General features: G+C 39.2%; 3 protein-coding genes across 4 annotated transcripts in view; all 3 read left to right on the top strand.

The window, feature by feature from the left end:
* The window catches only part of LOC146393509 (ras-specific guanine nucleotide-releasing factor 1-like), a 30370-nt gene extending 18781 nt beyond the window's left edge, over positions 1-11589 (top strand). The window contains exons 15-27 of the mRNA XM_084930167.1: positions 2284-2657; positions 3054-3170; positions 4860-5030; positions 5399-5505; positions 5644-5756; positions 6221-6281; positions 6381-6487; positions 6684-6768; positions 6867-7064; positions 8215-8294; positions 8371-8488; positions 8641-8709; positions 9846-11589. Coding sequence (XP_084786293.1) covers positions 2284-2657; positions 3054-3170; positions 4860-5030; positions 5399-5505; positions 5644-5756; positions 6221-6281; positions 6381-6487; positions 6684-6768; positions 6867-7064; positions 8215-8294; positions 8371-8488; positions 8641-8709; positions 9846-9938 — 1693 coding nt within the window. The 3' untranslated portion in view covers positions 9939-11589. The remainder of the gene's footprint in view (positions 1-2283; positions 2658-3053; positions 3171-4859; positions 5031-5398; positions 5506-5643; positions 5757-6220; positions 6282-6380; positions 6488-6683; positions 6769-6866; positions 7065-8214; positions 8295-8370; positions 8489-8640; positions 8710-9845) is intronic.
* Positions 11590-11704: 115 nt separating this feature from the next.
* Positions 11705-18630, top strand: LOC146393510 (pro-cathepsin H-like). Its single transcript, XM_084930245.1, has 12 exons — positions 11705-11859; positions 12751-12782; positions 12920-13025; positions 13290-13360; positions 13468-13572; positions 15863-15949; positions 16050-16105; positions 16226-16307; positions 16398-16466; positions 16762-16868; positions 17302-17430; positions 17516-18630. The coding sequence occupies exons 1-12, from the start codon at positions 11784-11786 to the stop codon at positions 17583-17585; spliced, it is 990 nt and encodes a 329-aa protein (XP_084786371.1). The 5' UTR covers positions 11705-11783; the 3' UTR covers positions 17586-18630.
* A 208-nt stretch (positions 18631-18838) lies between these two features.
* wdr76 (WD repeat domain 76) lies at positions 18839-24535 on the top strand. 2 transcript variants are annotated; one of them, XM_084930200.1, is made up of 15 exons: positions 18839-19084; positions 19283-19393; positions 19477-19566; positions 19731-19823; positions 20092-20150; positions 20486-20603; positions 20748-20849; positions 21078-21118; positions 21260-21413; positions 21650-21808; positions 21885-22000; positions 22112-22210; positions 22348-22500; positions 22597-22650; positions 22754-24535. In XM_084930200.1, the coding sequence occupies exons 1-15, from the start codon at positions 19040-19042 to the stop codon at positions 23007-23009; spliced, it is 1650 nt and encodes a 549-aa protein (XP_084786326.1). In that variant the 5' UTR covers positions 18839-19039; the 3' UTR covers positions 23010-24535. The 2 variants fall into 2 exon arrangements, with proteins under 2 accessions (XP_084786326.1, XP_084786337.1); XM_084930211.1 differs by lacking the exon at positions 22348-22500.
* Positions 24536-24779: the final 244 nt, after the last annotated feature.

The following is a 24779-nucleotide window of genomic DNA, read 5'->3' on the forward strand; positions in this document are numbered from 1 at the left end:
GCCATCTTTATCACTGTGCAGCATCCCTTCTCCTTTTAACAACAGCTGGATGAACATTTTGCCTCTTTAAGGCAGCTTGACTTTGCGTATCTCATGATCTGCAGTACATACTATCATCAAAAGATTCAGCGAATCTGCAGAAATTGCTGTGTGAAAGGGATGAGGCTGGAAATCCATATTGGATACCTACGATCTCAGGAGACACTACACTGAAAACAGGTGTAATTCTGTCATGCTCAAGAAGTTTCAGTGAACACAATTCACCATGCCAGCCATAAATGCAGGTTAAAGCTCTGTTAGGCAAAAAATAAGCGATATGTGAACATGATCCATAAATTCTGTCGTCTTCTCAGAGCCAAAGCACATTTAAAATAGACTGAAACAAAGTTGAAAAGTGTTGTCTGTGAAGGCTCTCAGTCATCCAGGTCATGGTAGTCTAAGGAGCTTGGAAAGAAAAGCGTCTGGACTTCTTTAAGTTGCTTGAAGATGTTTCACCTCTCATCCGAGAAGCTTCTTCAGTTCTAAGAGTCAAATGGTGGAGAGTCCCAGATTTAAACCCAGTGGGAGTGTCCCCCCCAAAGAGGGACAAAGGACACCCTGATGATCCTCTACCTAATCACATGAGCCAAGGTGCGAAAACGGGTGTGGGTCTCACCAAAACACTAAATAGTTTACTTTATTTTACTGGTTTGATTAATTCGACTTTTGTGTAGCAGAAACTGTGAATAGGTTGTTTCTAAGTAAGACATTCACATGAGTTGTGTCTATGTTCTTGTTTCTCCACATTCACTGTTAGCATTTAAGTGGGCAGCTTACTTATCAGGGTAAAAGGGCTTTTTACATTAAACCCTTAGGAGAACCTCACTGCAAGGGCGATCCCTGTCACAAATGCAAAAAATGAACAAAGTTCGACATTTCCAGACATTTTTTTTTTCGCGAGAATGCAGTAACAGTGCAGTAATGGTGCAGTGAAGGGACGGGACTTCCCCAGTGTCAGAATTACTCTCTCACATGGAGTGCCTGTAAGTCGCCCATCATATCCTGCCCAGGTGAGAAGGGACTGGGGAGGAGGCAAGCAAGAGGTCACACCAAGACTTCTTTTGACCGCCATCACAGTTAATTGAGTCCTGCGTCCACCCACCTCCTCCTGACTCCTCCTCTTCTTTCTCCTGCCCTTTTTTCACATTTTCTCACTTTTATCTTTCTTTCCAGAAGTCTGACCATCCCTCTCTTCGCTGCGCTGTCACCATAGCAACCCTTTACTCTGCTGCAGGACCCCACCCTCTCGTTCTCTCCTCGTCTTCTCCCTCCCTCTCTCCCTTTCTCCCATCATCTGCAGCGGCTCTACGGTATTAAATATTGATGGTGGTGTTTTGCACCCAGACCCTACTCTCCTCGTCCTTCTTCCTTTTTGTCACACTCCTCTCTAATCTCTTACTTAAATATCTCCTCTTGTTTTTCTTCTATCCTGCTTTACTTGCTTTCCTCTCTTGAATCTCCACTTTGCCTTTATTTTCTTCCTGCCTCCTGTTTCTGTACTTCTGCCCCTCTCCTGTCTTAGTGCTCCCAGCCTTCATCATTCCAATCTATGCTCCTTGCTCATCTCTTTAAATTACTGTTTTTATGTTTCTTGTAATTTTAGGCAAGGAGACACAACATGGCTGCAGCTAACACCATACAGGGCTGGAGGCTTCCCATTCGCCCACTCTCAGCCACCAGCCTTTGCTGTGGTGGAATCCATATCCACTATGTTGCTCGACTCGCCCCCTCCCTCTCTGTATCTCTGTTTTTGCCACTGCTATTTTTTTTTTTTTTGCGGTGTACCTCTATCTCTTTCTCCAACTTTCCCCACTATCTGGCTCCTCGTTTCTCTCTCTCTCCATGCCTCTGTGGGCCTCCCCTGGGCTGGTTGCTGTTGGCAGCACCCGTGCCTCCCACACTGTCACTTGACATGCTATTTATAGGCCTTCAGAGGGGGTGGCTCTCAGTGCAAGGAGGATGCTGTCTTAAACAATGTAGCTTAAATAAAAGAGTCAGGAGCTCCCAAAGACTCTTCTGGTTAACGCGTTCCCTTACTGCTTCTGTGTACAGACACGGAGTGCACCATGCATTCCCCCCTTATTAACATTTCTCCTCTTTCCTATAGTTCCTAGTCACATTGTGGGAATTTTCCCCTCCACAAATTCAAAAAAGTTACTCTTTAGCAGTGAAAAATGTTCTTTTTACCCCTCATTTTTCACACGTGCCTTTTTCTCTTCTCTTTCACCCTTTCCTCTCCTGTAGCTCTTTGGAGCTTTTCTTTGCCAGCAGTCAGAACAGTAAACTCCTCTACGGCGAGCCACCCACATCGCCACGTGCCAGCCGCAAGTTCTCCTCTCCTCCTCCACTCTCCATCACCAAGTCATCCTCTCCCAACCGCCGCCGCAAACTTTCACTCAACATCCCCATCATCACGGGTGGCAAAGCCCTGGACTTGGCTGCACTCAGCTGTTCTCCCAATGGCTATGCAAGCATGCACTCCACCATGTCACCCTTCAGTAAGACCACCCTTGAAATCAACAAGCTCTACATCTCTAGCACCATGGCCAGCAAAATCCCAGATGAGGGAGAATCCAAAGCCGAAGGCAAAGCTGAAGAGTCTGTCGCCAACAAGCAAGGTCAGAGCCTCTGTCCCAGGGAGTATTGTAGAAATAATAATAATAAAAAAAGCCTATTTAAAACCTTATCCTTTGTGACATAACAGTAAAAGATCAGCCAAGTTTTGTAAAACTTAAAGGGACAGTTTACCCCATATCACCTGTGATTCATTTTTGTATTTATTTTTAGTCAATTGTTGATGTTCTTTTGGCACTTAGGGCACCACAAAAAAAAGATGCAACTGGTCCCATTATATTTAAGAGAGTGCAAACATCTGTATGAGCAGTATCTCCTAATAAACTCCAGCCTAAACAAAGTCTATTTTGGGGTGAACTGCCTCCTATGACTGTAAATTTCTAGCAGTCTTCTTCTATGTTGCTTTTTTTTCTCAATGGTGAGTTACTCTCTCTGTTCAGATCTGTCTGTAAGAGAGGAGTGCGATGAAGACCCAAGTCAGAGTGACGACGCAGAAGCAGAAATGTCTTCTCCTAAGTCCCCATCAACGCCCAAGAACGTCAAGGCAAAAAACTCTGGTAGAGTAATTTAATTGTGTTGCAAATCTTGCTGAAGCTGTTTAAGCTTGCATGTCCGAGGCTTGTTGAAGAGTGTCTGGTGATCTACTTTTATATTCACGCCCACCAGTTAAAAAGACAAATGAGCTGGCAAGATTGTACGAGCTGGCAAATTTGAGCAGTTTACTGGATAGTGTTACTGACAGTGGAGTGTCTTGGCAAAAAAAGGGATAAAATAAAATCAATAATAATGCATAATGTCAGTAGAAAAAAAATCCACAGGCCTACTGTTCATATGCTTCATCCTCCATAAAATGTACAAAAATGGAATCAAAGGAGGATTTGCCTAGTGTAATTGCACTAGAGACATAATAGAAGTAATACAGACCAGGTTTCAGATTAGATGTTATATTTCCTGACTTTTTAAGAGTCGGGAGGGCTAAAAATGGAAATGCACTTCATTTCTAACATGTAAAAGTTATGACTCTTCTATTTTCATCAGAAGAAAAACAAAGCTATAGCCAGAAGCTGGTTGGCTTAGCTGAGACAGTGCGTAAAATTAACATTAATCTTCTTTTTGTAATCTTTGCAAAAAAGAGTTACATGCCTGCCAAGAAATAGCCAAACACAACAACGTGAGAAGATGTTATCAATTCATGAATTTTGAAACAACACTTAGGCAGGTTTTTGTTGTTTCTATGCCTGTACTCATTCTGCGATGAACTAAAAGTCACAGGCTGTAGCTTCAAAATTTTTTGTAGAGAGAATACGAGAGTGGAATTAATCTCCTCATCTGTCAGTAAAAAAATGTGTGTAAAATAATTTCTTTAATGCTTATGAAATGCTTAACTTTGCTTCTTCTTGGCTTGTGTCACCGATATGAAACTGTTGAAATGTTACAAAATGTTAAAATAGCTTTCATTATTGCTTCCCATTTCATAGTTTGGGTTTGTCAATGTTTAAAAATGTGAAGTCAGAATCAATCAAAGTCAGCATGAAATATTTTTACCACCCAGCACAGTCAAGTTGTGTGAGACGTGTTTAAAGGCGGAGATGAGACGAGCAGGTAAATAAATATAGCCACAGCGGATTTATATCAAACTTTTTTTTTCTGGAAATGATAAGCGTAGAAATTGCCAAATAAGGTCTTGGTAAAAACCACCCACAGCCTCGTGGCCCTCCCCGTAGAACACAGAGAAGGAGCATCCACCCCATAGGTAGTCAGGCGCAATTCATTCCCAGTGTGTTCTCTTCCCACGGTGCTGGATACAAGGGAAGCCAGTGCCTCGTGTGAGTAGGTGGAAGGAAACCTTGTACCTTGGCAACGATGTGCGTGTTCTTCTATACCGCCCCCGGCTGAATGGGGGAGGGCAGGGAGGAAGGGAGGGAGTGAAGGAAGGAGGCAGAGAGGCAGACACAGTGGAGTGTACAATGTAACTGCAACAAGCTGCATGATGCATTGTGCTGCGTCTGTTTTAGCTCTCTGTTGCCCTCCGATGGTCAACAACTTAGTTTGATTATGCACATGCGGTACTGTGTGTACAGCATAAACAAATTACCTTTCAGCCTAATCTTTAAGAAGCTCAGAAAGGTAAACCGAAAGTGTTTTTGTAATGGTTGTCTTCCAGAGGAGGTGCCCTTCAACTCTTTTATGTCAATATTGGTCTAAGTATGATTTCAAATTAAATTCATTTGCGTTCTTGTCTGCAGAGTTTTCTCTGTTTTCCTTCAACAATGGCATGGTGGTGTCATCTTGCCGGGAGCTGGACAACAACAGGAGTGCTCTTTCTGCTGCCTCAGCCTTTGCCATTGCTACCGCTGGTGCCAATGAAGGCACACCAACCAAGGAGAAGTATCGTCGTATGTCCCTTGCCAGCACAGGTCAGTTACAGAGCTACTACCTCTGTTTACTCCTAGAGACGCCTGTTGGCTACCTGGAAGCTTCCTTTGTTCTCTGCTGATGATCTGCTGGAGCCTACTCATCGAAACAGTCTCTAATCTAGTAATCTAGCCATACTGGATTATAAATCCATGCTTGTGTTTAGATATTGTTTAGATTTAACAGAGATCAGTTAATCAGTATAATCAAGGTAGTGTCTTCCTCACTAGGGTGCACCCAGACAAGTCAGACAATAATAGGAGCTCCCTGGTGATTTTAAAAGAAAGATCATAAGATATTGATGGTATATAACACAAGTTTGTGCTTTAGGAGTTCACTTTTTATGTTACTTTGTTAAACCTGGTTCCAGGTTTCCCTACAGACCAGAGAAATGGGGACAAAGAGTTTGTTATCAGAAGAGCTGCCACAAACCGAGTCCTGAATGTGCTGCGTCACTGGGTCTCCAAACATTCGCAGGTGCAGTCCCCTTTTCTTTCTTTTTTCTTTTTCTTGTTTGGTTCTGTCTTTCTGTGCCCTCACAGGAAAAAAAAAACAACAAAAAAGCTCATAACACTTCAGTAATGACACTGTCGTTGTTTATTTGTGGATCCTCAGGACTTTGAGCTGAACACAGAGTTGAAGATGCGAGTAATTGGCTTCCTGGAGGAGGTGATGCATGACCCAGAGCTGCTTACACAGGAAAGAAAGGCAGCTGCCAACATTATCAGGTTGGTTTTCCGTTATCATTGCTTGATTGCTCTTACAGTCATGTGTGACACAACTGTTTGTGAGCACCCAGTGGAGAAAAAAAAGCTTTCTGCAAGTGGATTTGTCAAGACAAAAACTCGTTTTATGTAGTAACAACAGGAACCGGAGATACAATCCATCAGCCCAGAACTCGGCCTAAATTTTCAACTTTTTTTTACTGAGCATCAGCCCCAGAAGTATTATCTGTTCCTCTGTGAAACACAGACTAGACTTTTAAATGGGTGCAACATCACGAAACAGGAGCTATCTAAAACACCTGTCCCTATAAAGTATTTGTGCAAAATATTATGAAGCCAAACTAAAAAGGAATAAAAACGAGAAATTAATAGCTCCTTAAGTGGGGTTTTTATATCAATGTTATAGAATTGTTTGGAAAAAAACATGTATCAAAGATCATATAACAGTTATGTCTTCTTTGGTGTAGAACTCTAACCCAGGAGGATCCTGGAGACAACCAGGTCACCCTCGAAGAGATCACACAAATGGTGAGAAAAGACCACAAAAAAAGCCTTTTCAGAATAAAACCCTTCTTTTTCTTTGCTTTAGTTGTGGTAATACTTTTTTCTGCTTGTTGTTGTGGTCAGGCCATGGAGGACTCTAAGACTGAACCATTTGAGAGCCATTCAGCCTTGGAGATAGCTGAGCAACTCACACTGCTGGACCACCTGGTCTTCAAGGCCATCCCATATGAGTAAGTACACAGACATACAGTGCACGCACATACAGTAACACACTCAGGTGTGTATACAAGAACACAAACAAAGGTAAACAGATAAAAATTGTAGAGGTTAGAGGGGGAGGATAGAGAGAAGGACACACGTGAAATGTTGAAATATTTTTCCCGTGACGTGTTTGTTCATTCTGTGTAAACATTTTGTTTTGTACAGGGAGTTCTTCGGTCAGGGCTGGATGAAGAACGACAAGAATGAGAGAACTCCATACATAATGACAACTACCAAGCATTTTAACGATGTAAGTATTAATCTAAAGATATTTAGATAGATGTCTTAGGGCAAGATACGGAACATTTGTAGATATTATCAATGTGTATTTGTTTCTTTTCTTGCTAGATCAGTAACAAGATTGCCACAGAGATCCTGCAATGGGATGATGTCAATATGCGGGTGGCCGTGATTGAGAAATGGGTGGCAGTGGCCGACATCTGCCGCTGCCTCCACAACTACAATGCTGTGCTGGAGATCACATCGTCTCTCAATCGCAGCTCCATCTTTCGCCTCAAGAAGACCTGGCTCAAAGTTTCCAAGCAGGTATTAGAAATTTTTCATATGATCTTTCATAATTGGTGTGCCTCTGGAGGGTGAGCAGGTCATCTATTAATTGGAAGGTTGGTGGTACGATCCCTGGTTGCTTATTTATTCATTTATTTATTCATAATTTGATTATTGGTCGGCGTACCAAATATCCTTGGGCAAGATATTAACCCCAAGTTGCTCTCCCATGCATCCATCAGAGTATGAATGTGTATGACTGTTAGATAAAAAGTACTTACACAGAAAAAGGTAAGAAAAAAGCTGTGATTACCATCATAGAATAAATATTTTAATTGACATTTTCTCTTGTTATATTTCCAATTGTCATGCTTATAGTACATTGAAGTACACAGGCACACAAATTCTGTTGGTTAAATAATATGCATGTTAGCGAGCATAAATGATAGTCGTCAGCTAGAACGTCACAAGTCTGCTGCTTCCTGGTTCCGGTGTTGTGAGGGGGGAAAATTGTGCCCTGGGAATAACAATTATTGGTTGGAGAAGGAGAGTAAGGCACGAGTATAGGGCATGGGAATTTATTTATTCATTTATTTATCATAATTTGATTATTGGTGGGGGATTTTTATGTGGGGCGAGTTGTAAATGTTTTAAACTAGTGGTATCTTCTAGAGTCCTGAGTGTAAAAGCAGAATGGTTCAGTCAAATTAGTGGAATATTCTGTGAGGTTATTTAAATCTGTCTGTTCCATTCGGTCAAAAAGGCTGTAGGATGGTGATGTGGAAGGTGTGTTGAATGACAGTTTGCATAAATATACTCCTGAAAGGTCATCTTGACTCTTTGGTTCTTACGTTGGATGTCTTCGTCATGGTCGCTCGACCAAGCTGACACAGGCCATTTACCATAAATAAAATAAAACGTCCTAATTAGTCAGAGATAGATAGAGAGCTACTTAACATGTACACAGTTCATGAATGCAATCAGCATTTCTAGCAGCTTCAGGATGTTGCCTTGATGAAACAAGGACTTTTTTTTAAGTTGAACAAAATGAATGAAAGTCAGGATGCTCTAAGAGAGTCTACTAATGGTAATTTCAAACAATCCTGTCATTGTCTTCTTCAGTTAATAAAGATTCCAATTAAATTTAGAGGTTGTGACAGTAACATTTTTCCCCTGATCTATGTTCTAGACAAAGACTGTGATTGACAAGTTACAGAAGCTGGTGTCATCAGAAGGCAGATTCAAAAACCTGAGAGAAGCTCTGAAGAAGTAAGTAAACCAACTTTTTACTTTTTTTTAAAACTTTTTGTGTTAACTGGCTCTCTGACCTGCCTGGTGTCTTCAGCTGTGACCCCCCATGTGTCCCCTACCTGGGAATGTACCTGACTGACTTGGCCTTCATTGAGGAGGGAACACCCAACTACACTGAAGACAACCTTGTCAACTTCTCCAAGATGAGAATGGTACAGAACATCTAACTTTAACCTTGTGCTGTTGTGTAAGGTGTTTTTCACATGCGTGTGATCCATGCAATAAGTGTAGCATTTCTTCATCTATATATTCTTCATGGGTGGACACGTTTGACTTTTATGTGATTTTCTGTCATTTTCTGCAGATATCTCACATTATCAGAGAGATACGACAATTTCAGCAAACAGCTTACAAGATTGATTATCAACCAAAGGTGAAGTTACTGTTCATTTTCATTGTTTTGCAGCTTTCTATTTCTTGTCTGGATTTGTCAAGTATTGCTCTATGAGGCGTGCTCAAAAAGTTCTAGGAACTGGCTGTTGCCAGACCATTTTCTTCGTACCATGCTTCTGTGCCTTTAGCTCTGCTGCTGTTTTTAGATCGTTTCCTGGAAGTCCTGTTTCAGTCTAACCCAAATTTTGTGTGGAGAACCATCACTGGTGATGAGACCTTTTTTTTTTATTCACATGGTTGTGCAGTGTGAAGTCATGCCCTAAGGTGAGACTGTCAACTGAGAGTATTGCTGTAACTTCATGAGGAGTCTGAGGGAGAACGCTGAGTGGAAACAAGTTGTGCAACAAGTTTTTTATTACTTCTTGACTGATATGGAAATCAAGTTGAAGGATCACTATTGTCTCAAGATCCAGCTAGTTTTAGAGAAACATGAGTGCAAGAAAGAAAAAAACTGGACTTTCAGGCAATGATCTATGAGCAGCTTCGCTGAAATTCTGCAACTTTCGGATTAGCCGAAGTTTATTCGTAGTCAGAATGTTTTCCTTTGGCCTTATTTAATTTTTTTGCCTTTTAACTAATGCGTCAAGTTGAAAAAAACTTATCAAAACTAGAAACTTTCTTCCTTTCAACGAGCTGATGTTCCAGCCAATGTTCTGTGTAATCATTACTACACCCATTCAGACAGAGCCTCATGACTGCATGTTTTTCCAAACTGTTCAATCAGCAGTCATCTTCTTGCTCTGTGGGCAACTGTGCGTACCATCTACTATCATGATGAGTCCGATCTGTTTCTGAGCTTTCCGCTGATTTGGCCATCTTACACGTGCCTTTCAACTGAAAATAAGATAAAAACGATGAAAACTAGTGAAACCTGTACACTTGCAGACACATTTTAGTGCATCCTAAGAATGCAACATTTATAATAGAAAGTGACTATAGCCTGGATTTGTGCCACAGTAACCAGCGTTCTTTCTGACCAGTGCAGCTATTGTTTTAAAAGAACTCGCTCTCACACAACATTTCCTGCTTTAAATGTGTAGCCTAAGAAAAGGAAACCTTGAATAAACTGTGAATAACCCGCTCTCTCTGTGTCTTCCTGGTTATGTTTTTTTTTAGGTGACAAAGTACTTGCTCGACCGCAGTAATGTGCTGGATGAGGAGAGCCTGTATGAAGCATCCCTGAGAATCGAGCCCAAAACGTCATCATGAAGATGATCTCTCTCACTCTGCTTTCATATTGAGTGTACATAAACAATATATCAAAATGTATATTTACTATTATTTGTATTAGACAGAGTAGGCAGTGCCCTTTTAGTATATGCTCCCCACGGACTCGTGTATATTCGTTATTAGAGACTGAGTGTAAGTCCAGAGAGGTTTATTTCTATAGTTACAGAGTATTTATATGTTATTTATTGTCTTAAATATCATGTTAACATTAAGTTATTTTTTAAATTCGTTTAGCCATATCCTAAAGGGAACGTGCAGCACCAAATGGTTCTCATTCGCAAGAAACGTTCACATTTACCACATAAAGGTTAACTCCCCCAAATCAAGAGAGAACCGAACACAACTGGAGTTATTTTTAAACAAGTTTCCATATAAATCTGTGTGATTCTTGAGGATTTTATTGTTTGATTTGAACTGAACAAGGCTGATAACAATATTTGCAATCATCGCGAGGGACTTGCTGAATGTAAATATATTAAAATGCTACTGCAACAAAATTCAGGCAAGTAATAATATCAAAAATGGGATTTGATTTTATGAAAATCTTAATGATTAAAACCATCAGACTATCAAATCTGGATAACATTTTTCCTCTTTCAGTCCATCTTGTCCCACCTTAGAGAGGGAGGAAAAGTGAGACCGCTGCAGCGGCTGAAGCTGAATCATGTGCTCTGATGTTTTTATGTAGCCGCAGAGTAACAAGAGATTTGAAAGTGCTTGAGTCAACCTGACACCTGCCGATTCGCTGATAAGCTTGTTTGTTTCTTTGTTTGGAGAGATGGGTTTTTATGCTTTGCTTACTATCACATAATTCCCCTGGTGGGCAACATGATGTATATACAGTATAAGCACCGGGCAATGTATGTAGCAGATGTAACCAAGATTGAGCCACTTCAGGAAGTTAAATTCCCAGCTTTTACACTCAGACAGTGATAGCATAGTTGTTATGGTTAATCCTCTTTGGCCAGTGCATTATGGTTTTGCCTTAATCATGAAATGGATTATATTCCACAAAAGTATGTAAACTATTTTGTTCTACGATTTGCCGATAAAGCAGAAATATTTACTGTGTACAGTACTGTGTACAGGCAGTCTGATGCATTTCCTAACGTGCAATGTGTTAAAAAAAAAAAAAAACATATCCCTCGAAATGTGTTATCCTTATGATCGTTCAACTCTGTAATAACTTTTCTGTGTATGATACTTTAAAACAAATGTTGAAAACAACTTATAAGTGTAACACATTCTGTATCCTGTCTATTCCAATGTGTTAGCAGGAACTATACAGTAGTAATATTGTGCTTCTTCTTGAAATATTTATATGTATTTTTTACAGGCTTTGTATAGAAAAACATCTAAAGCTTAAGTGGCAGGCATGTACCACTTTGACGTGTTCAAATGGAATCTATACCTAGAACCGTATGTGTACTGTATTTAAACCCCACCCTTGCACATGAATCTTTACTCTCTAACAGGCACATCAAATGTTTGCAGTGAGCAATACCCAGTGATATGAGAATTATCTTTCAGTCTATTTCAAAAGCTTGAGTAGTATTTCCAGTTTTGTATAAAAGTGTATTCTTTCCTGATTACCTCTTGTTAATAAATCTATTCTTTCTCAGGGGGAGAAGTGTCTCACAGGCTGCACTGTTTGTTTTAACACTATGTTCTGAACTGGGTGCACTGGACCATAACCTTTACGACTGTTGCTTTGCTGGGGGAAATTCAAAGGGGGGTTTCAGTAGTAGGGGCTCTTAAGCAGTCATAAAAAGAAGTCAAGTCATGTGATGCCCTTAAAGCTTGCTGTAATCTGCTGTGGAGAGTATGGCTCTGACTGTTGTGTGGTTTATTACTGCCATTTTTAACTTTGTCCATTTATCACCTTTAATTTCAGTCAAAGGTAAGTGTTTGCCAGGTTCTCAGCAGTTTATTGTTGTTTATTTTAAAACTTTACATTTCTTTCAGCAGCAGCAGTTGCTAGAATTGAAATTCAGTTGCTTGAAATTGAAAAGGCAGAGAAAAGGGTGAAAGAAGTGTTCATGTCCTTGGATCCTGTTAACAAAATGTTCAGTAACATACTGTAAAAGCAGTCATGCAGAAACCAACGTCTCCATTTTTTGTGGGATAAGTTTAATTTTGCTACTTTTCACTGAAGAGATGAAGCTAATACTATTTTCCATTTTGCTAAAAGGTTTGTGAAAGCATATTTCATATGAGCACTCTAAATGTTTTGTGCTCAATTTATGTGAAATTACAGCTGTTGAATGAAAATGACAGTTTGCGGATGTGCTCATGAGGAATGGATAACGTGCTTAAAATTTGTACTTAGGCATAGTACTTGGTAACCAGATTTCCCTGATTTTAATTCTACTTGGGTAGTTGTGCATGATTCAGATTGTAGTTTTCCTGCTGGTCCTCAGTGTAGCCCAGTAAGTAGTTGATCCTCTAAAACCTGCTGCTTTACACAGGGGATTTTTTTTAAACAGCAGCTGGGTGGGGCCAGAGATATTTGCCTGAGATGATCATATTAGGGATTTCTGCTCTCGCTAACACAGAGATCATACAGATCCAATGATGCTAATGATTTGAATGATGTTCATGTAAGATTAGAAGAGTGTTGAGATGAGGATGAGGATAAAGCCTAAGCTTTTGGCTCATAAGGGTTACTTGTACATACGCCTCTGATGTTAATATTTCCAACAGCCTTTGTCTGTTACTAGAAATCAAGAAAAGCATAACAGGTCCATTTTAAGTGTTACTTAAACCACTAAAACATTTTCTTTCCCATTAGAAGAATATGCTTTCAAGCAGTGGATTTCAGAGGTATGTGCATTTTTAAACTAATGAGATTTTGACCTTTATATTCTGACGATTTTGTTTTTTTGTATATAGTTAAACATAATTAAAATTTTCTTTCCTTTGTTTCATTATGTCTGTTTTTATGTGGGGGTTTTGTGCAGCACAACAAAGTTTATGGCACTGAGGAATATCACCACAGACTCCATGTGTTCACTCAAAATAAGAGGACAGTTGATCAGCACAATGCTGGGAATCACTCCTTCACAAGTACAGTATAGTTCTGCTCCAATTTCTGCCTTAAAATATGCAATATACACTCACTGGATATTTTATTGGGTACACTTTACTAGTACCAGGTTGGATCCCCTTTGGCCTTCAGAACAACATTAGTTCTTGTTGCCATAGATTCAACAAAATGCTGCAAATGTTCCTCAAAGAATGAAGAACAAATAAATAAAAAACATTTACTGCTATAGAATGTTATAAAAATTATCATCCAGTTCTCACCCTGCTCTTCATTTTTTAATCTAGTGGGCCTGAACCAATTCTCAGACATGACATTTGAGGAATTCAAGAAATTCTACCTTTTCACGCAACCTTCGGTAAATTACCTAATTTTATAACACTTCACACAACAGGTGCTTTTGTACAGAGTGTTGGAGTTTGTCTTTTATTTCCTTTAAAATCTTTTGATTTTCGCATCTTTTAGACTTGCTCAGTCACTAAAGGCAGTCATGTCAAAAGGTCGGGTCCTTATCCTGAGTTTGTAGACTGGAGGATGAAGGGTGACTTTGTGACTCCTGTGAAGAACCAGGTATCCTCATACGTTCTATAGCTCTTAAAGCCTTTATAGCCATATTCTCCTTTTGTTAAAGAAATATTGTGCAAAGTACAATACAGGGAGTGCAGAATTATTAGGCAAATGAGTATTTTGTCCACATCATCCTCTTCATGCATGTTGTCTTACTCCAAGCTGTATAGGCTCGAAAGCCTACTACCAATTAAACATATTAGGTGATGTGCATCTCTGTAATGAGAAGGGGTGTGGTCTAATGACATCAACACCCTATATCAGGTGTGCATAATAATTAGGCAACTTCCTTTCCTTTGGCAAAATGGGTCAAAAGAAGGACTTGACAGGCTCAGAAAAGTCAAAAATAGTGAGATATCTTGCAGAGGGATGCAGCAGCCTCAAAATTGCAAAGCTTCTGAAGCGTGATCATCGAACAATCAAGCGTTTCATTCAAAATAGTCAACAGGGTCGCAAGAAGCGTGTGGAAAAACCAAGGCGCAAAATAACTGCCCATGAACTGAGAAAAGTCAAGCGTGCAGCTGCCAAGATGCCACTTGCCACCAGTTTGGCCATATTTCAGAGCTGCAACATCACTGGAGTGCCCAAAAGCACAAGGTGTGCAATACTCAGAGACATGGCCAAGGTAAGAAAGGCTGAAAGACGACCACCACTGAACAAGACACACAAGCTGAAACGTCAAGACTGGGCCAAGAAATATCTCAAGACTGATTTTTCTAAGGTTTTATGGACTGATGAAATGAGAGTGAGTCTTGATGGGCCAGATGGATGGGCCCGTGGCTGGATTGGTAAAGGGCAGAGAGCTCCAGTCCGACTCAGACGCCAGCAAGATGGAGGTGGAGTACTGGTTTGGGCTGGTATCATCAAAGATGAGCTTGTGGGGCCTTTTCGGGTTGAGGATGGAGTCAAGCTCATCCCAGTCCTACTGCCAGTTTCTGGAAGACACCTTCTTCAAGCAGTGGTACAGGAAGAAGTCTGCATCCTTCAAGAAAAACATGATTTTCATGCAGGACAATGCTCCATCACACGCGTCCAAGTACTCCACAGCGTGGCTGGCAAGAAAGGGTATAAAAGAAGAAAAACTAATGACATGGCCTCCTTGTTCACCTGATCTGAACCCCATTGAGAACCTGTGGTCCATCATCAAATGTGAGATTTACAAGGAGGGAAAACAGTACACCTCTCTGAACAGTGTCTGGGAGGCTGTGGTTGCTGCTGCACGCAATGTTGATGGTGAACAGATCAAAACACTGACAGAATCCATGGATGGCAGGCTTTTGAGTGTCCTTGCAAAGAAAGGTGGCTATATTGGTCGCTGATTTGTTTTTCTTTTGTTTTTGAATGTCAGAAATGTATATTTGTGAATGTGGAGATGTTATATTGGTTTCACTGGTAAAAATAAATCATTGAAATGGGTATATATTTGTTTTTTGTTAAGTTGCCTAATAATTATGCACAGTAATAGTCACCTGCACACACAGATATCCCCCTAAAATAGCTAAAACTAAAAACAAACTAAAAACTACTTCCAAAAACATTCAGCTTTTATATTAATGAGTTTTTTTGGGTTCATTGAGAACATGGTTGTTGTTCAATAATAAAATTATTCCTCAAAAATACAACTTGCCTAATAATTCTGCACTCCCTGTATTTACAAAGTTGTACAAAGCCTGTATTTTATCATGCTTTCTTTGAGTTGCATTTAAGCACAAACCATGCTTTACTAAAAACATTATGTCTTGTGTTTAAGCTCCAGAAATATTTTGCTAAACCTTAAACATGTAGCACCTTTCCAAACAAATACACAGTGTCAGATTTTTTTATGTAATGAAAGGAGAGGAAAAAGAATTCGACATTTCTTTTTTCTTCAACATAAACAACTTTGCATTTACTTATAAAAGTGGCCACTCTTATGTTTCTCCATGTAAGTTATAATATTTACCCTTTTTTGACTTTCATTTTTACAGTTATATTCTATGAGAAACATGTGATGGGACACATTTCATGACTAAAGTGATAAGTGAGAAACAAATAAAGATATATGTTTTCTACATGTGCAAATTTTTTTAAACAACATACCTCAGTCACAACCTCTGAGAGAATATATTCTATAATATATGATATTATTAAATATTCCAAATAGAGAGTTTGATTTACAGATGGTTCCTTCTGTTTTCATTTACATTTTACAGCACCAAAAATTATCATGGTAAGCATTTAAATATTTGTGAAGTGCCTCTTTAACATAACTGCATTATCAGTTGTTTGAGTTTTGTCGTGTTTGTATCTTTAGGGTTTTTGTGGCAGCTGTTGGACCTTCTCCACCACTGGCTGTCTGGAGTCAGTGAATGCTATTGCTACTGGGAAACTAATACAATTGGTAAGAGTTTAGTATTATACACAAATATAGCTGGCAGAAGAAAAGTATCCACTGTTTCTGAGTATATATGATGAATGCTCTTTATTTATCTCTGTTTTAGTCTGAGCAGCAGCTGCTGGACTGTTCCAGAAATTTTAGCAACTATGGATGCTTTGGGTAGGAATCATGTTTGTCTGGCCTGTAACTATAACATGTGAGACATTTTATGTTATAGAAACAGCATAATAATGTAAGTATAGAATTTCAACCAATCAAAGGCTGTGTGGTTTATTTCAGTGGGCTCCCCAGTCAGGCATTCGAGTACATCAAATACAGCAAAGGTCTCATGAGAGAGGAGGATTATCCCTACAAAGCCTTTGTATTATTTTTGAGAGTAAAATCTTTATTTATTTATATTTTACATATGATAAAATATACAATAAAAAAAGTTTTATCTTTCCTGTTTTAGGAGGGAAAATGCCATTTTGAGCCTTCACTTGCAGCTGCGTTTGTCCGAGATGTTGTCAATATAACAAGTGTGAGTGTGTGAACAAATAAAATTGCACTGTGGATGAAATTGTACAATAAATGTGCCTTTGCATATGCTGGTTAACAAAATAACAGATCAATACAGTAAAATGTGTCTTTGTTGTTACCCATTGGGGGAAATAGAGTAACTGTTTTAAATAATCTGAAGCAGTTTGTCTGAAGCATGTTTTCTGGAAGTTTAATTTTTACTATTAAAAAAAGCAACTGTTTTATAGTAAATAGGGAACTCCTCATACATCGACCTACTCAGGTATATGTTATAATTTGTGTATGCCCATTCACAGTATGATGAAAAGGCCATGGTCGATGCAGTGGCCCGGCTCAATCCTGTCACCTTTGGCTTTGACGTTACAGCTGATTTTAAGCACTACAAAGAAGGTGTTTACTCCAGGTGAGATCAGGACCTTGATAACTCAACAAGCGCTTATGCATATACTACTATTCAAGAAGTAGAGCTGGTCTGGGATTTTAAGAGCAGACCAGAATATACTAGCCCCACTTTGTTTCTGTTACTTATACACTAATTTAGACAGACAAACAACATATTTTTACTATTTGGATAAAATCCTTTGCAAAGAAGTATAAAACAATTGTTTTTAAGCCTCTGAAAACTACAAATGGGGGACTGTGTATAAAGAAGTGTCTCTATGATGACTGTTATAGTAGTAGCTTGAAAAGATTAAAATATTTTATATTTTATGCATATAAGTCAGCTACACCACATATTTTGCAAATGTAGGATGTAATATAATATTGAAAGAGACAATCTGCCCACTCAACCTTCAAAAGACATGTGCTCTATTGATCTAGTTTTGTCTATTTAGCACCCAGTGTAAGAACACAACAGACAAAGTGAATCATGCAGTCCTGGCGGTGGGGTATGGCACTGAGAAGAACAACATGCCGTATTGGATTGTGAAGAACTCTTGGGGCACAGCCTGGGGAAAGGATGGGTAAATATAGTCTGTGTGTATCCGAGCTTTATGACTTGTAACAGCTTGCAAGAATTGCTGATATCTCTCCTTTTTATTTCATCAGATATTTTTTGATCGAGCGTGGAGAAAACAGGTGTGGACTGGCTGCCTGCTCTTCTTACCCGCTACCTTAAGCATCTGAATAAAAGGGCAACAAAGTGGAAACTCTTGAGCATGTGTGTATCGAAATGTATTTTATTCAGCCTAAAGGCCTGATCTCAACTTAGGGTTTCTAACATGTTTTCTGGAAGTTTAATTTCTAAACACCTTATTATGTTTTTATTAAAACTGAGACATTAAACTTTTGAGTCAAATGCAAGGAAAGAAAAATTCAGTCATTACTTTAAGACACAAACTCATTTTAATAATTATATTTTTGGGTAAGGAAGCATATGCTTTACATTAATACAGATATACAGTACTTCTTTCTAACTACATTCTTGTGCACTTAGCTATACTGCATCTTGACTAGTATGTATCATCATGTTTGCACAGGTTTATTACATTAAAACACCCTTTCCCCATTCAGTCTCTCTCACAATAATAGATGAAGACGTTTCAGTGTAGCTATGTGCATGTGCATTATAAAAATGCATAGGTAAGTGTAGTACAGAACTATTTTTCTGTTTTTCCACTAGCCTAAAATTTTTTTAAAAAACATAACTGTGTGGCTATGTATGTTTTTCCAAATGATCTTGCAATGTTTACAAAATTCATTTTAAATAGTGTGTTTCAACATGGTCTAAGCAGTGCTTGTGTGTAAAACCTCATCACTAATGTCTGTCAAGAGGCTACAGTGGGTGCATACATAGATTAATTACTGATTAATAATCATAGTATGGTATATCATACTTTAATAACTGCATTAGTGAAAAACAGATTTTTCTAACATGACCTATAGTGCTCCATGGAAACAATACAGGCCACATATTTCAACTCAAGACCCTGGGGCCAAAGGCAGGCCTTTGCAAATTACATGCCAAACTAAACAAATAAAGATTACATGTTGATTTTACAGCAGCATTTATTTTTATGCACCATTGTTGATTATAGAACATTTGTTGAGAATCTTATGAGGCCCAAAATCAGGACAATTAATCATATTTTAGGTTTTTGATTATCTATTTAAACTATTTCTGTATACTTTGCAAATAAAAAAAAAAGTTAATGTAATGTGTGTTTCTCTCATATATATAGGTTTTCTGTTTTATCCACTGACAAACGTTGGCAGTTTGTTTGTTAAACGTTAACCAATTTGTGAATAAATAACCATGACTTTCCTCTCACTGCTATTCCCCTATCCTGCCATAAGATGGCGACATCATCCCAGCAGAAGCTGAGGCCAGCTTGGTTGTTGGCGGGAGGGACCTAAACCTTTCTTCTCGTGACGTAAAAATATAAACCAATCAGGTGCCAGGATTCTGTTTCACAACAGAAGGGGAGGACCAGTTACAAAACATTTGCAGCATGTGGCGCCAATTGCGCCCCCCTTGTAATTATCATGACCGTAATAGTTGTCACTTGTTAGGTGCTCGCGTCTCGCTTCTCTCAAACAAATACTCGTACCTGTCGTTGTAAATGAACCAAAATGGCGACTCTCCGAGCAAAGCGCGAAGCTGTTGTGCTTGTGAAGGTACAGTAGTTTTGTTTTAATGTGGTTTCCTGTTTTTAAACTTATCCTCCCTGTTTTAGGCAGCGACCTCATAGCATTAGCATCAAGAAGCACAGTTTTAAGTGGAGGTGTGTTGTGAGTTCGCTAAATCTTCGGTGAGAAAGTTGAATGAGTGCCTTAATGTCTCTGACTAAATTGTTAACGAGGGACACCTTGCAGGAAATGACCCCTGAGAATCTCGAGGCGACAGTGCGACGATCATCTAGAAACGGTCTTGCACCTAAGCGCCTCCAGTACTCTCCCGAACATGAAACTCCCAAGAAAAAAAGGGTGAGAGCTCGTTCACAGTGATGGGGTCGAACAGTCATTTTAAAACTTGACGATTTGTTAATTCTGTCGTAATTTCTTGATAGAAAACAAAAGCTGTCGCTGAAAATGGTAGTCAGAATAAGCAACCAAAAGATGAGGAGGATGCTGAAAACAGTGACGTGGAGCATGCACCTGTGAGTACGGAAACTTTGCACAGTTTGAATTCGACTTTGTGACTGACAGAAAGGTGTCTGTGCAGGTTCTCAGTCATCCAGCTCATGGTAGTTTAAGGAACTTCTAATGGCTTGAAATCGGCAATTTTCTTGCAGTGTGTCAGTGCTGTATCTTTGTGTAACAGGAAGGGTATGGGAGACTTTCTGCCTATGAACTGGAGCGCCTGGAGAACATCAGACAGAACCAAGCTTTTCTGTCTTCTATCAACTTATTCCAGGTATATTATTGACTAAATCTGCCCTTTATCATCTGCATTGCAAATCTTTCATGGACCTAAACCTATCACTATCAGCACCATCAACATAAAGTTTAAATTCGACCAGCAACAGTAGATATTTAGACCAGCTACAAGCCATATTTACTCTTGTAATTAACCCAGGTAGACTATGAGTGAGAAATAAATCCTTATGGAAAGGACCATATCTGTGATTCTGTCATTTGTCTGGATTATCAGAGTATCAATTATTGTTTTCTTTTGTTTAAAGGCCACTGAGGAGTTCAAGCAGCTGACTCGACCAAAGCCATCACAGAGAGGTCTCACACGGTACAGTTGGAATAATCAGGCATCGTGATACTGTGGAAAACCAGTGGTGCAGAAATTATGAGAACAACATGGTTTTTCCCCTCCCATGTATTCTGTGGAACATCACAGTGCTCCTATAATATACTTTGTATTTGTTTTTGAGACTGAACTTTGTGAAGCTCAGGAAATAAGACTAGACTTGTCAACTCAACGTCCTTAGGTACAAGAAAAAAGTAACTTTTATGAAAGTTTTATGTTTGGAAAAACAGTTTGAATTCATCCTGACCCTGTGTCATGTTAAAATAGGAAACATATCTTTTTGGGGCTCCTGTAATGTTAAATTTCTTTGATTGCAGGGCACATGCTGCTGTAAAAGAAGTCGTGCCACCTCGCAAATCACTGCGACTCCAAAAAAAAGAAGCCGAGATCCTGGAGCTTCCTCCTGAACCGAGAGGGACACTTATTTATGAACAGGTGCCAACATATAGTCTAATAATGCATCTGTAATGTGTCAGTTCACACAGCTCCACTGCTGCATCTTAAGTCTCTTTAGCTTTTTTCTTCTCGTTCTTCCTCTCTGGGTATGTTACTCATTATAGTTGTTTACTTGCTTTCAAGTCTTCACCAGCAAAGAAGCCCTCTGGCCCTTTGCCCATGGATCCAGTGAATATGGAAGAAGGAAGCAAGCTGCCTCCACAACTTCTTGAGCTCTGCTCTGAGGTAAGAGTCAGCTTTCTATGATATTTTCACTTTTTTTCTATACAATATTTATTTACAATGCTCACTCAGTTTAACATGTTCCCCCCCCTTCTTTCCTACTTAAATGTGAATACTTTATACTGCCCATATTAGCCACAAGCATAAGAACAAAATTCCTAACAAATTTCTTATGTGTAGTAACTGTTCTTATTCAATTAGGAAGTCACGAAATTGCTTTTCTTTTCACAGGATGTAAAAGAAGATAAAAAGATACAGCTTGACCTAAAAGGGTAAGATTTAATATTTTTATTTGGATGTAAGATTACTGCACAATTTACAAAAAGTGACTCTTTTGATGTACTGAGGGTCAGATGTTTTGGAAGAACCTGAGAAACAGATGAACAAACAAGTGCACTGATGTCTGAACACAGGTACCGTTCGTCTCTGAAGAATATGAAGGTAAATGAGGACAAAGTGGCCAAAGTGGTGAAGGATCGCATCTTCTCTGCAACATTCCACCCCTGCACCAGCAGCCTGTTGCTGGCTGCGGGCGACAAGTGGGGGAAAGTGGGACTCTGGAAGTTGGTGAGTTTTTTGCCTTAACTATGTATTAGTTCTTGACCACTAGATGGCAGAAAGTGTCTCAACAGTAAAGCTTCATGTCAGGCTGCAAAAATTCACAAGTGTTCTCCTCAGGCTAATTGGCCTGCTTCATGTTTGAATTCAGGTTTGTTTTTTGCTTATTGCTTGTTGTTTTTTGCTCTTTATTTAATTTAAATGAATTCCAACCACTGATTTACTGCATGTGTATGCTCTTCTAGGGTGGTGACTGGGGTGATGATGGTGTCCTGCTCTTTGAGCCCCACACCCGTCCAGTGGGCTGCATGGCATTCTCCAAGTCTCATCCCACACAACTGCTGAGCCTTAGCTACGATGGATCCCTTCGCTGCATGGACGTAGAGAAGGCTGTTTTTGATGATGTAAGATACCTTCATTCGTTTAGTTCAATCTGGTTACGTTGTGATCCACGAATAAAAAAGGTTGTCCATTTTCTAGGTGTATGATATTGAAGATGGCCTGAAAACGTTTGACTTCATGTCACATGACTGTTCGACACTAGTGGTTGGGAACTGGTATGGAGAGGTTGCTATTGTTGACAGGCGCACCCCAGGGTGAGATAATGACATAGTCTTAAAGTAATGAAAGTAGTACATTTTCTTTTCTTTTAAACAACTTTAATGTTGCACTCAAAAATTTTCATAAGTATGTTATTTCATCTGCAGAAACTCCCATGAATCCCTCCACACACTGGACCCCAAGACATTGCGTTGTGTTAACGTCCACCCTTTACAGAAGCAGTACTTTGTGGTGGCTGAAAGCAAGTATGGGCTTTTTTAATTTTTATATTTTTATAATGTTTACACGTCTCTATTTTATGTGAATCTGTCTTTAAATTTTAAGTGTATGCTTTTTTTATTTTTATTTTTGTGTGTGGTTTTTTTTTTTTTTTTTTTGGCAGGGTAGTTAGTATTTATGACAGTCGAAACCTGAAGAAGACCAAAAGCCAGGCAGTGTCCCAGCTGCATGGCCACTCTTTAAGCATATCCAGTGCTTATTTCTCCCCTTGTACTGGAAACAGGGTTCTTACTTCCTGTATGGATAACAATATAAGGTGAAGCTGATGGATCACTGACATGCTGTATATGCTTAATTCTTTCAGTTCCAACACAATGTCCTTTTTTCTTTCTTTCTTTCTTTATTTTAACAGGATATATGACACATCTACACTGACTACTAAATCTCCCTTGCTGACAACCATCAGGTACATCCACTAAATTGAACTTTAAACTTTTCCTGTTCTTTTAAGTCATCTCTGTGTTAATAACTGTGTACCTTCAACATGCCTTCTCAATCTAAATTGGCAGACATGACATGCAAACAGGTCGCTGGCTGACCAAACTATCAGCTGTGTGGGACCCCAAACAGGAAGACTGCTTCGTGGTGGGGAGCATGATGAAGCCTAGGAGGGTGCAGGTGTTCCATGAAAGCGGTCAACTCCAACATTCCTTCATGGACAGCGAGAATCTCAGCACAGTCCTCTCTGTCACTGCTTTCCATCCTACAAGGAATGCCTTGCTGGGTGGAAATGCGTCGGGACGCCTTCACGTCTTTTCTGACTAAATTGAAGACCAAAAAAATGTCTGATCAGCCGGTCTTGGTTGGGTTCAGCAAGGTAGCAGGAACACAGTTTGGTAACAATCTGGATTTTGAGCCTATCAACTTCTAACTAGACAAGTCTTCCAATATAGCATCTTCATTCTGTATCTCACTAGAGCTTTAAATACATTACTATTCTTATACTAAAGCAAAGTAACACACCTGAAGCAGTGAAATGAGTCCTATCAAATTGTGAGTCATATTCTTAGACATGTTGCAGTGAGGCAATGCAGGATCATTAGCCAAGAAGCAGAATTTTCTTCCTCACTGCTCACAAAATACACATTTATAGCTACATTAGATTTAAAAAAAAAAAAAAGGGATTATCTTGTGCTTCCTCTCATTTTACACCTTATAATATTTAGATTTGTTCCAGTTGAAACTTTCATGCCAAACTGAAATTTGGAATGGAACTGGATGTCGTCCTCTACTGTTGTATCCACTTTGACTCAACATGCTGTGTTGCACTGTTTAATGTGTTGTTTTAAGTTGCTGTTGTCAGTTTAAAGCAGCTTGGCTCTTCTCAGTTTTACTGTTAATTTGTTTCCCCATCCAGACATTATACTGCACACTGGATGTCCGCCACATGATTGTCTCACTAAATCTTTGCATTAATCTTATTCAGTAAAGTGTAGGAAACAAATGTATTCTTTTCTCCAACCTACTGTAAGTCAATGCTTCAGTTTCATGAAGACTGAATGAGCTCAACTTCTCAAATGACATGAAGCCTTAACTCCAGGATACGCCTGTTTTGAAACCACTCCTGTGTTTGCAATTGTGTCCTTGGTGGATGTCAGACACATTTTCCTCATATGGCTGCCTTTTTTTTTCTTCTTTCACTTATTCTACTCAGTGTTTCTTAAAACTGTCAGACTTGCAAAGAAGCATGCACACAGCAGGGTGCTGCAAGACCTTAATTGTTTTTCTTTTCCATGGGCAGTATTCAGAGGGTAGTCATACAAGCTCAGTTTAAAGCTTGTGTGGCTGCTCTCTGGCACATGTAGACCTGCGTCCTATTAGTGCCTCCTGACTGTTTTTAGTGTCTTCAAATATCCATTTTCTCCTCTGAAACCTTTTACTCTGACAGCTTCATGTTTGTCATGTTTATTTGGCAAGGTAACGACTAACCAACTGTTCATCTATTGTTGTTGACAGGTACATTTCCACGATCACAGCCAGTTTTGACACAACTAGTGACAGAGAAACTTAATGTCATATATTGCCACAAGTTACAGTAGGTCAGTGTGTAGACTGGTTCATTTTGATATTTGGAGTTTATTTGGATTTTCTTTAACATAAATAAGAGTCCAATTCGAAAAATTAATGGTTTATTATTTTATGTAAGGTTTATGTGATGTAAATGTCATTTCTGCACTGGGTCTCTCTGTCTGTCAGTGAAAGTGCTTTTGGAAATGCCTGTTATGTGTTAATTTCATTTGTTTTCTCATTTGTAAAGTAAGCATAATAAATAGACATTTTATTACAAAATACTGTACATGTGAATGCTGTGAATCTCACCAGTAGTGACAGCATCATTATCATCTGAAGCTGGTAAAATAAGAGGTGTGTGTGAGTGAGAGTGGATTGACCACACTTTACTGTTTTCAAGCAGGGATGCAATGAAAAACTCCACATGGTGCTGATCTGGGTTGCACTGTTCACTGAATTTCACCTTAAATGCTTTTATTTACTGCTTCTGTGACTTCAGAATTGAACTTGTAGCCAGACTAGCTG

The sequence above is a fragment of the Perissodus microlepis genome, chromosome 1 (assembly GCF_051167445.1).
Source record: "Perissodus microlepis isolate ML-2025 ecotype Zambia chromosome 1, ASM5116744v1, whole genome shotgun sequence".
In the NCBI taxonomy this organism is placed as follows: Eukaryota; Metazoa; Chordata; class Actinopteri; order Cichliformes; family Cichlidae; genus Perissodus; species Perissodus microlepis.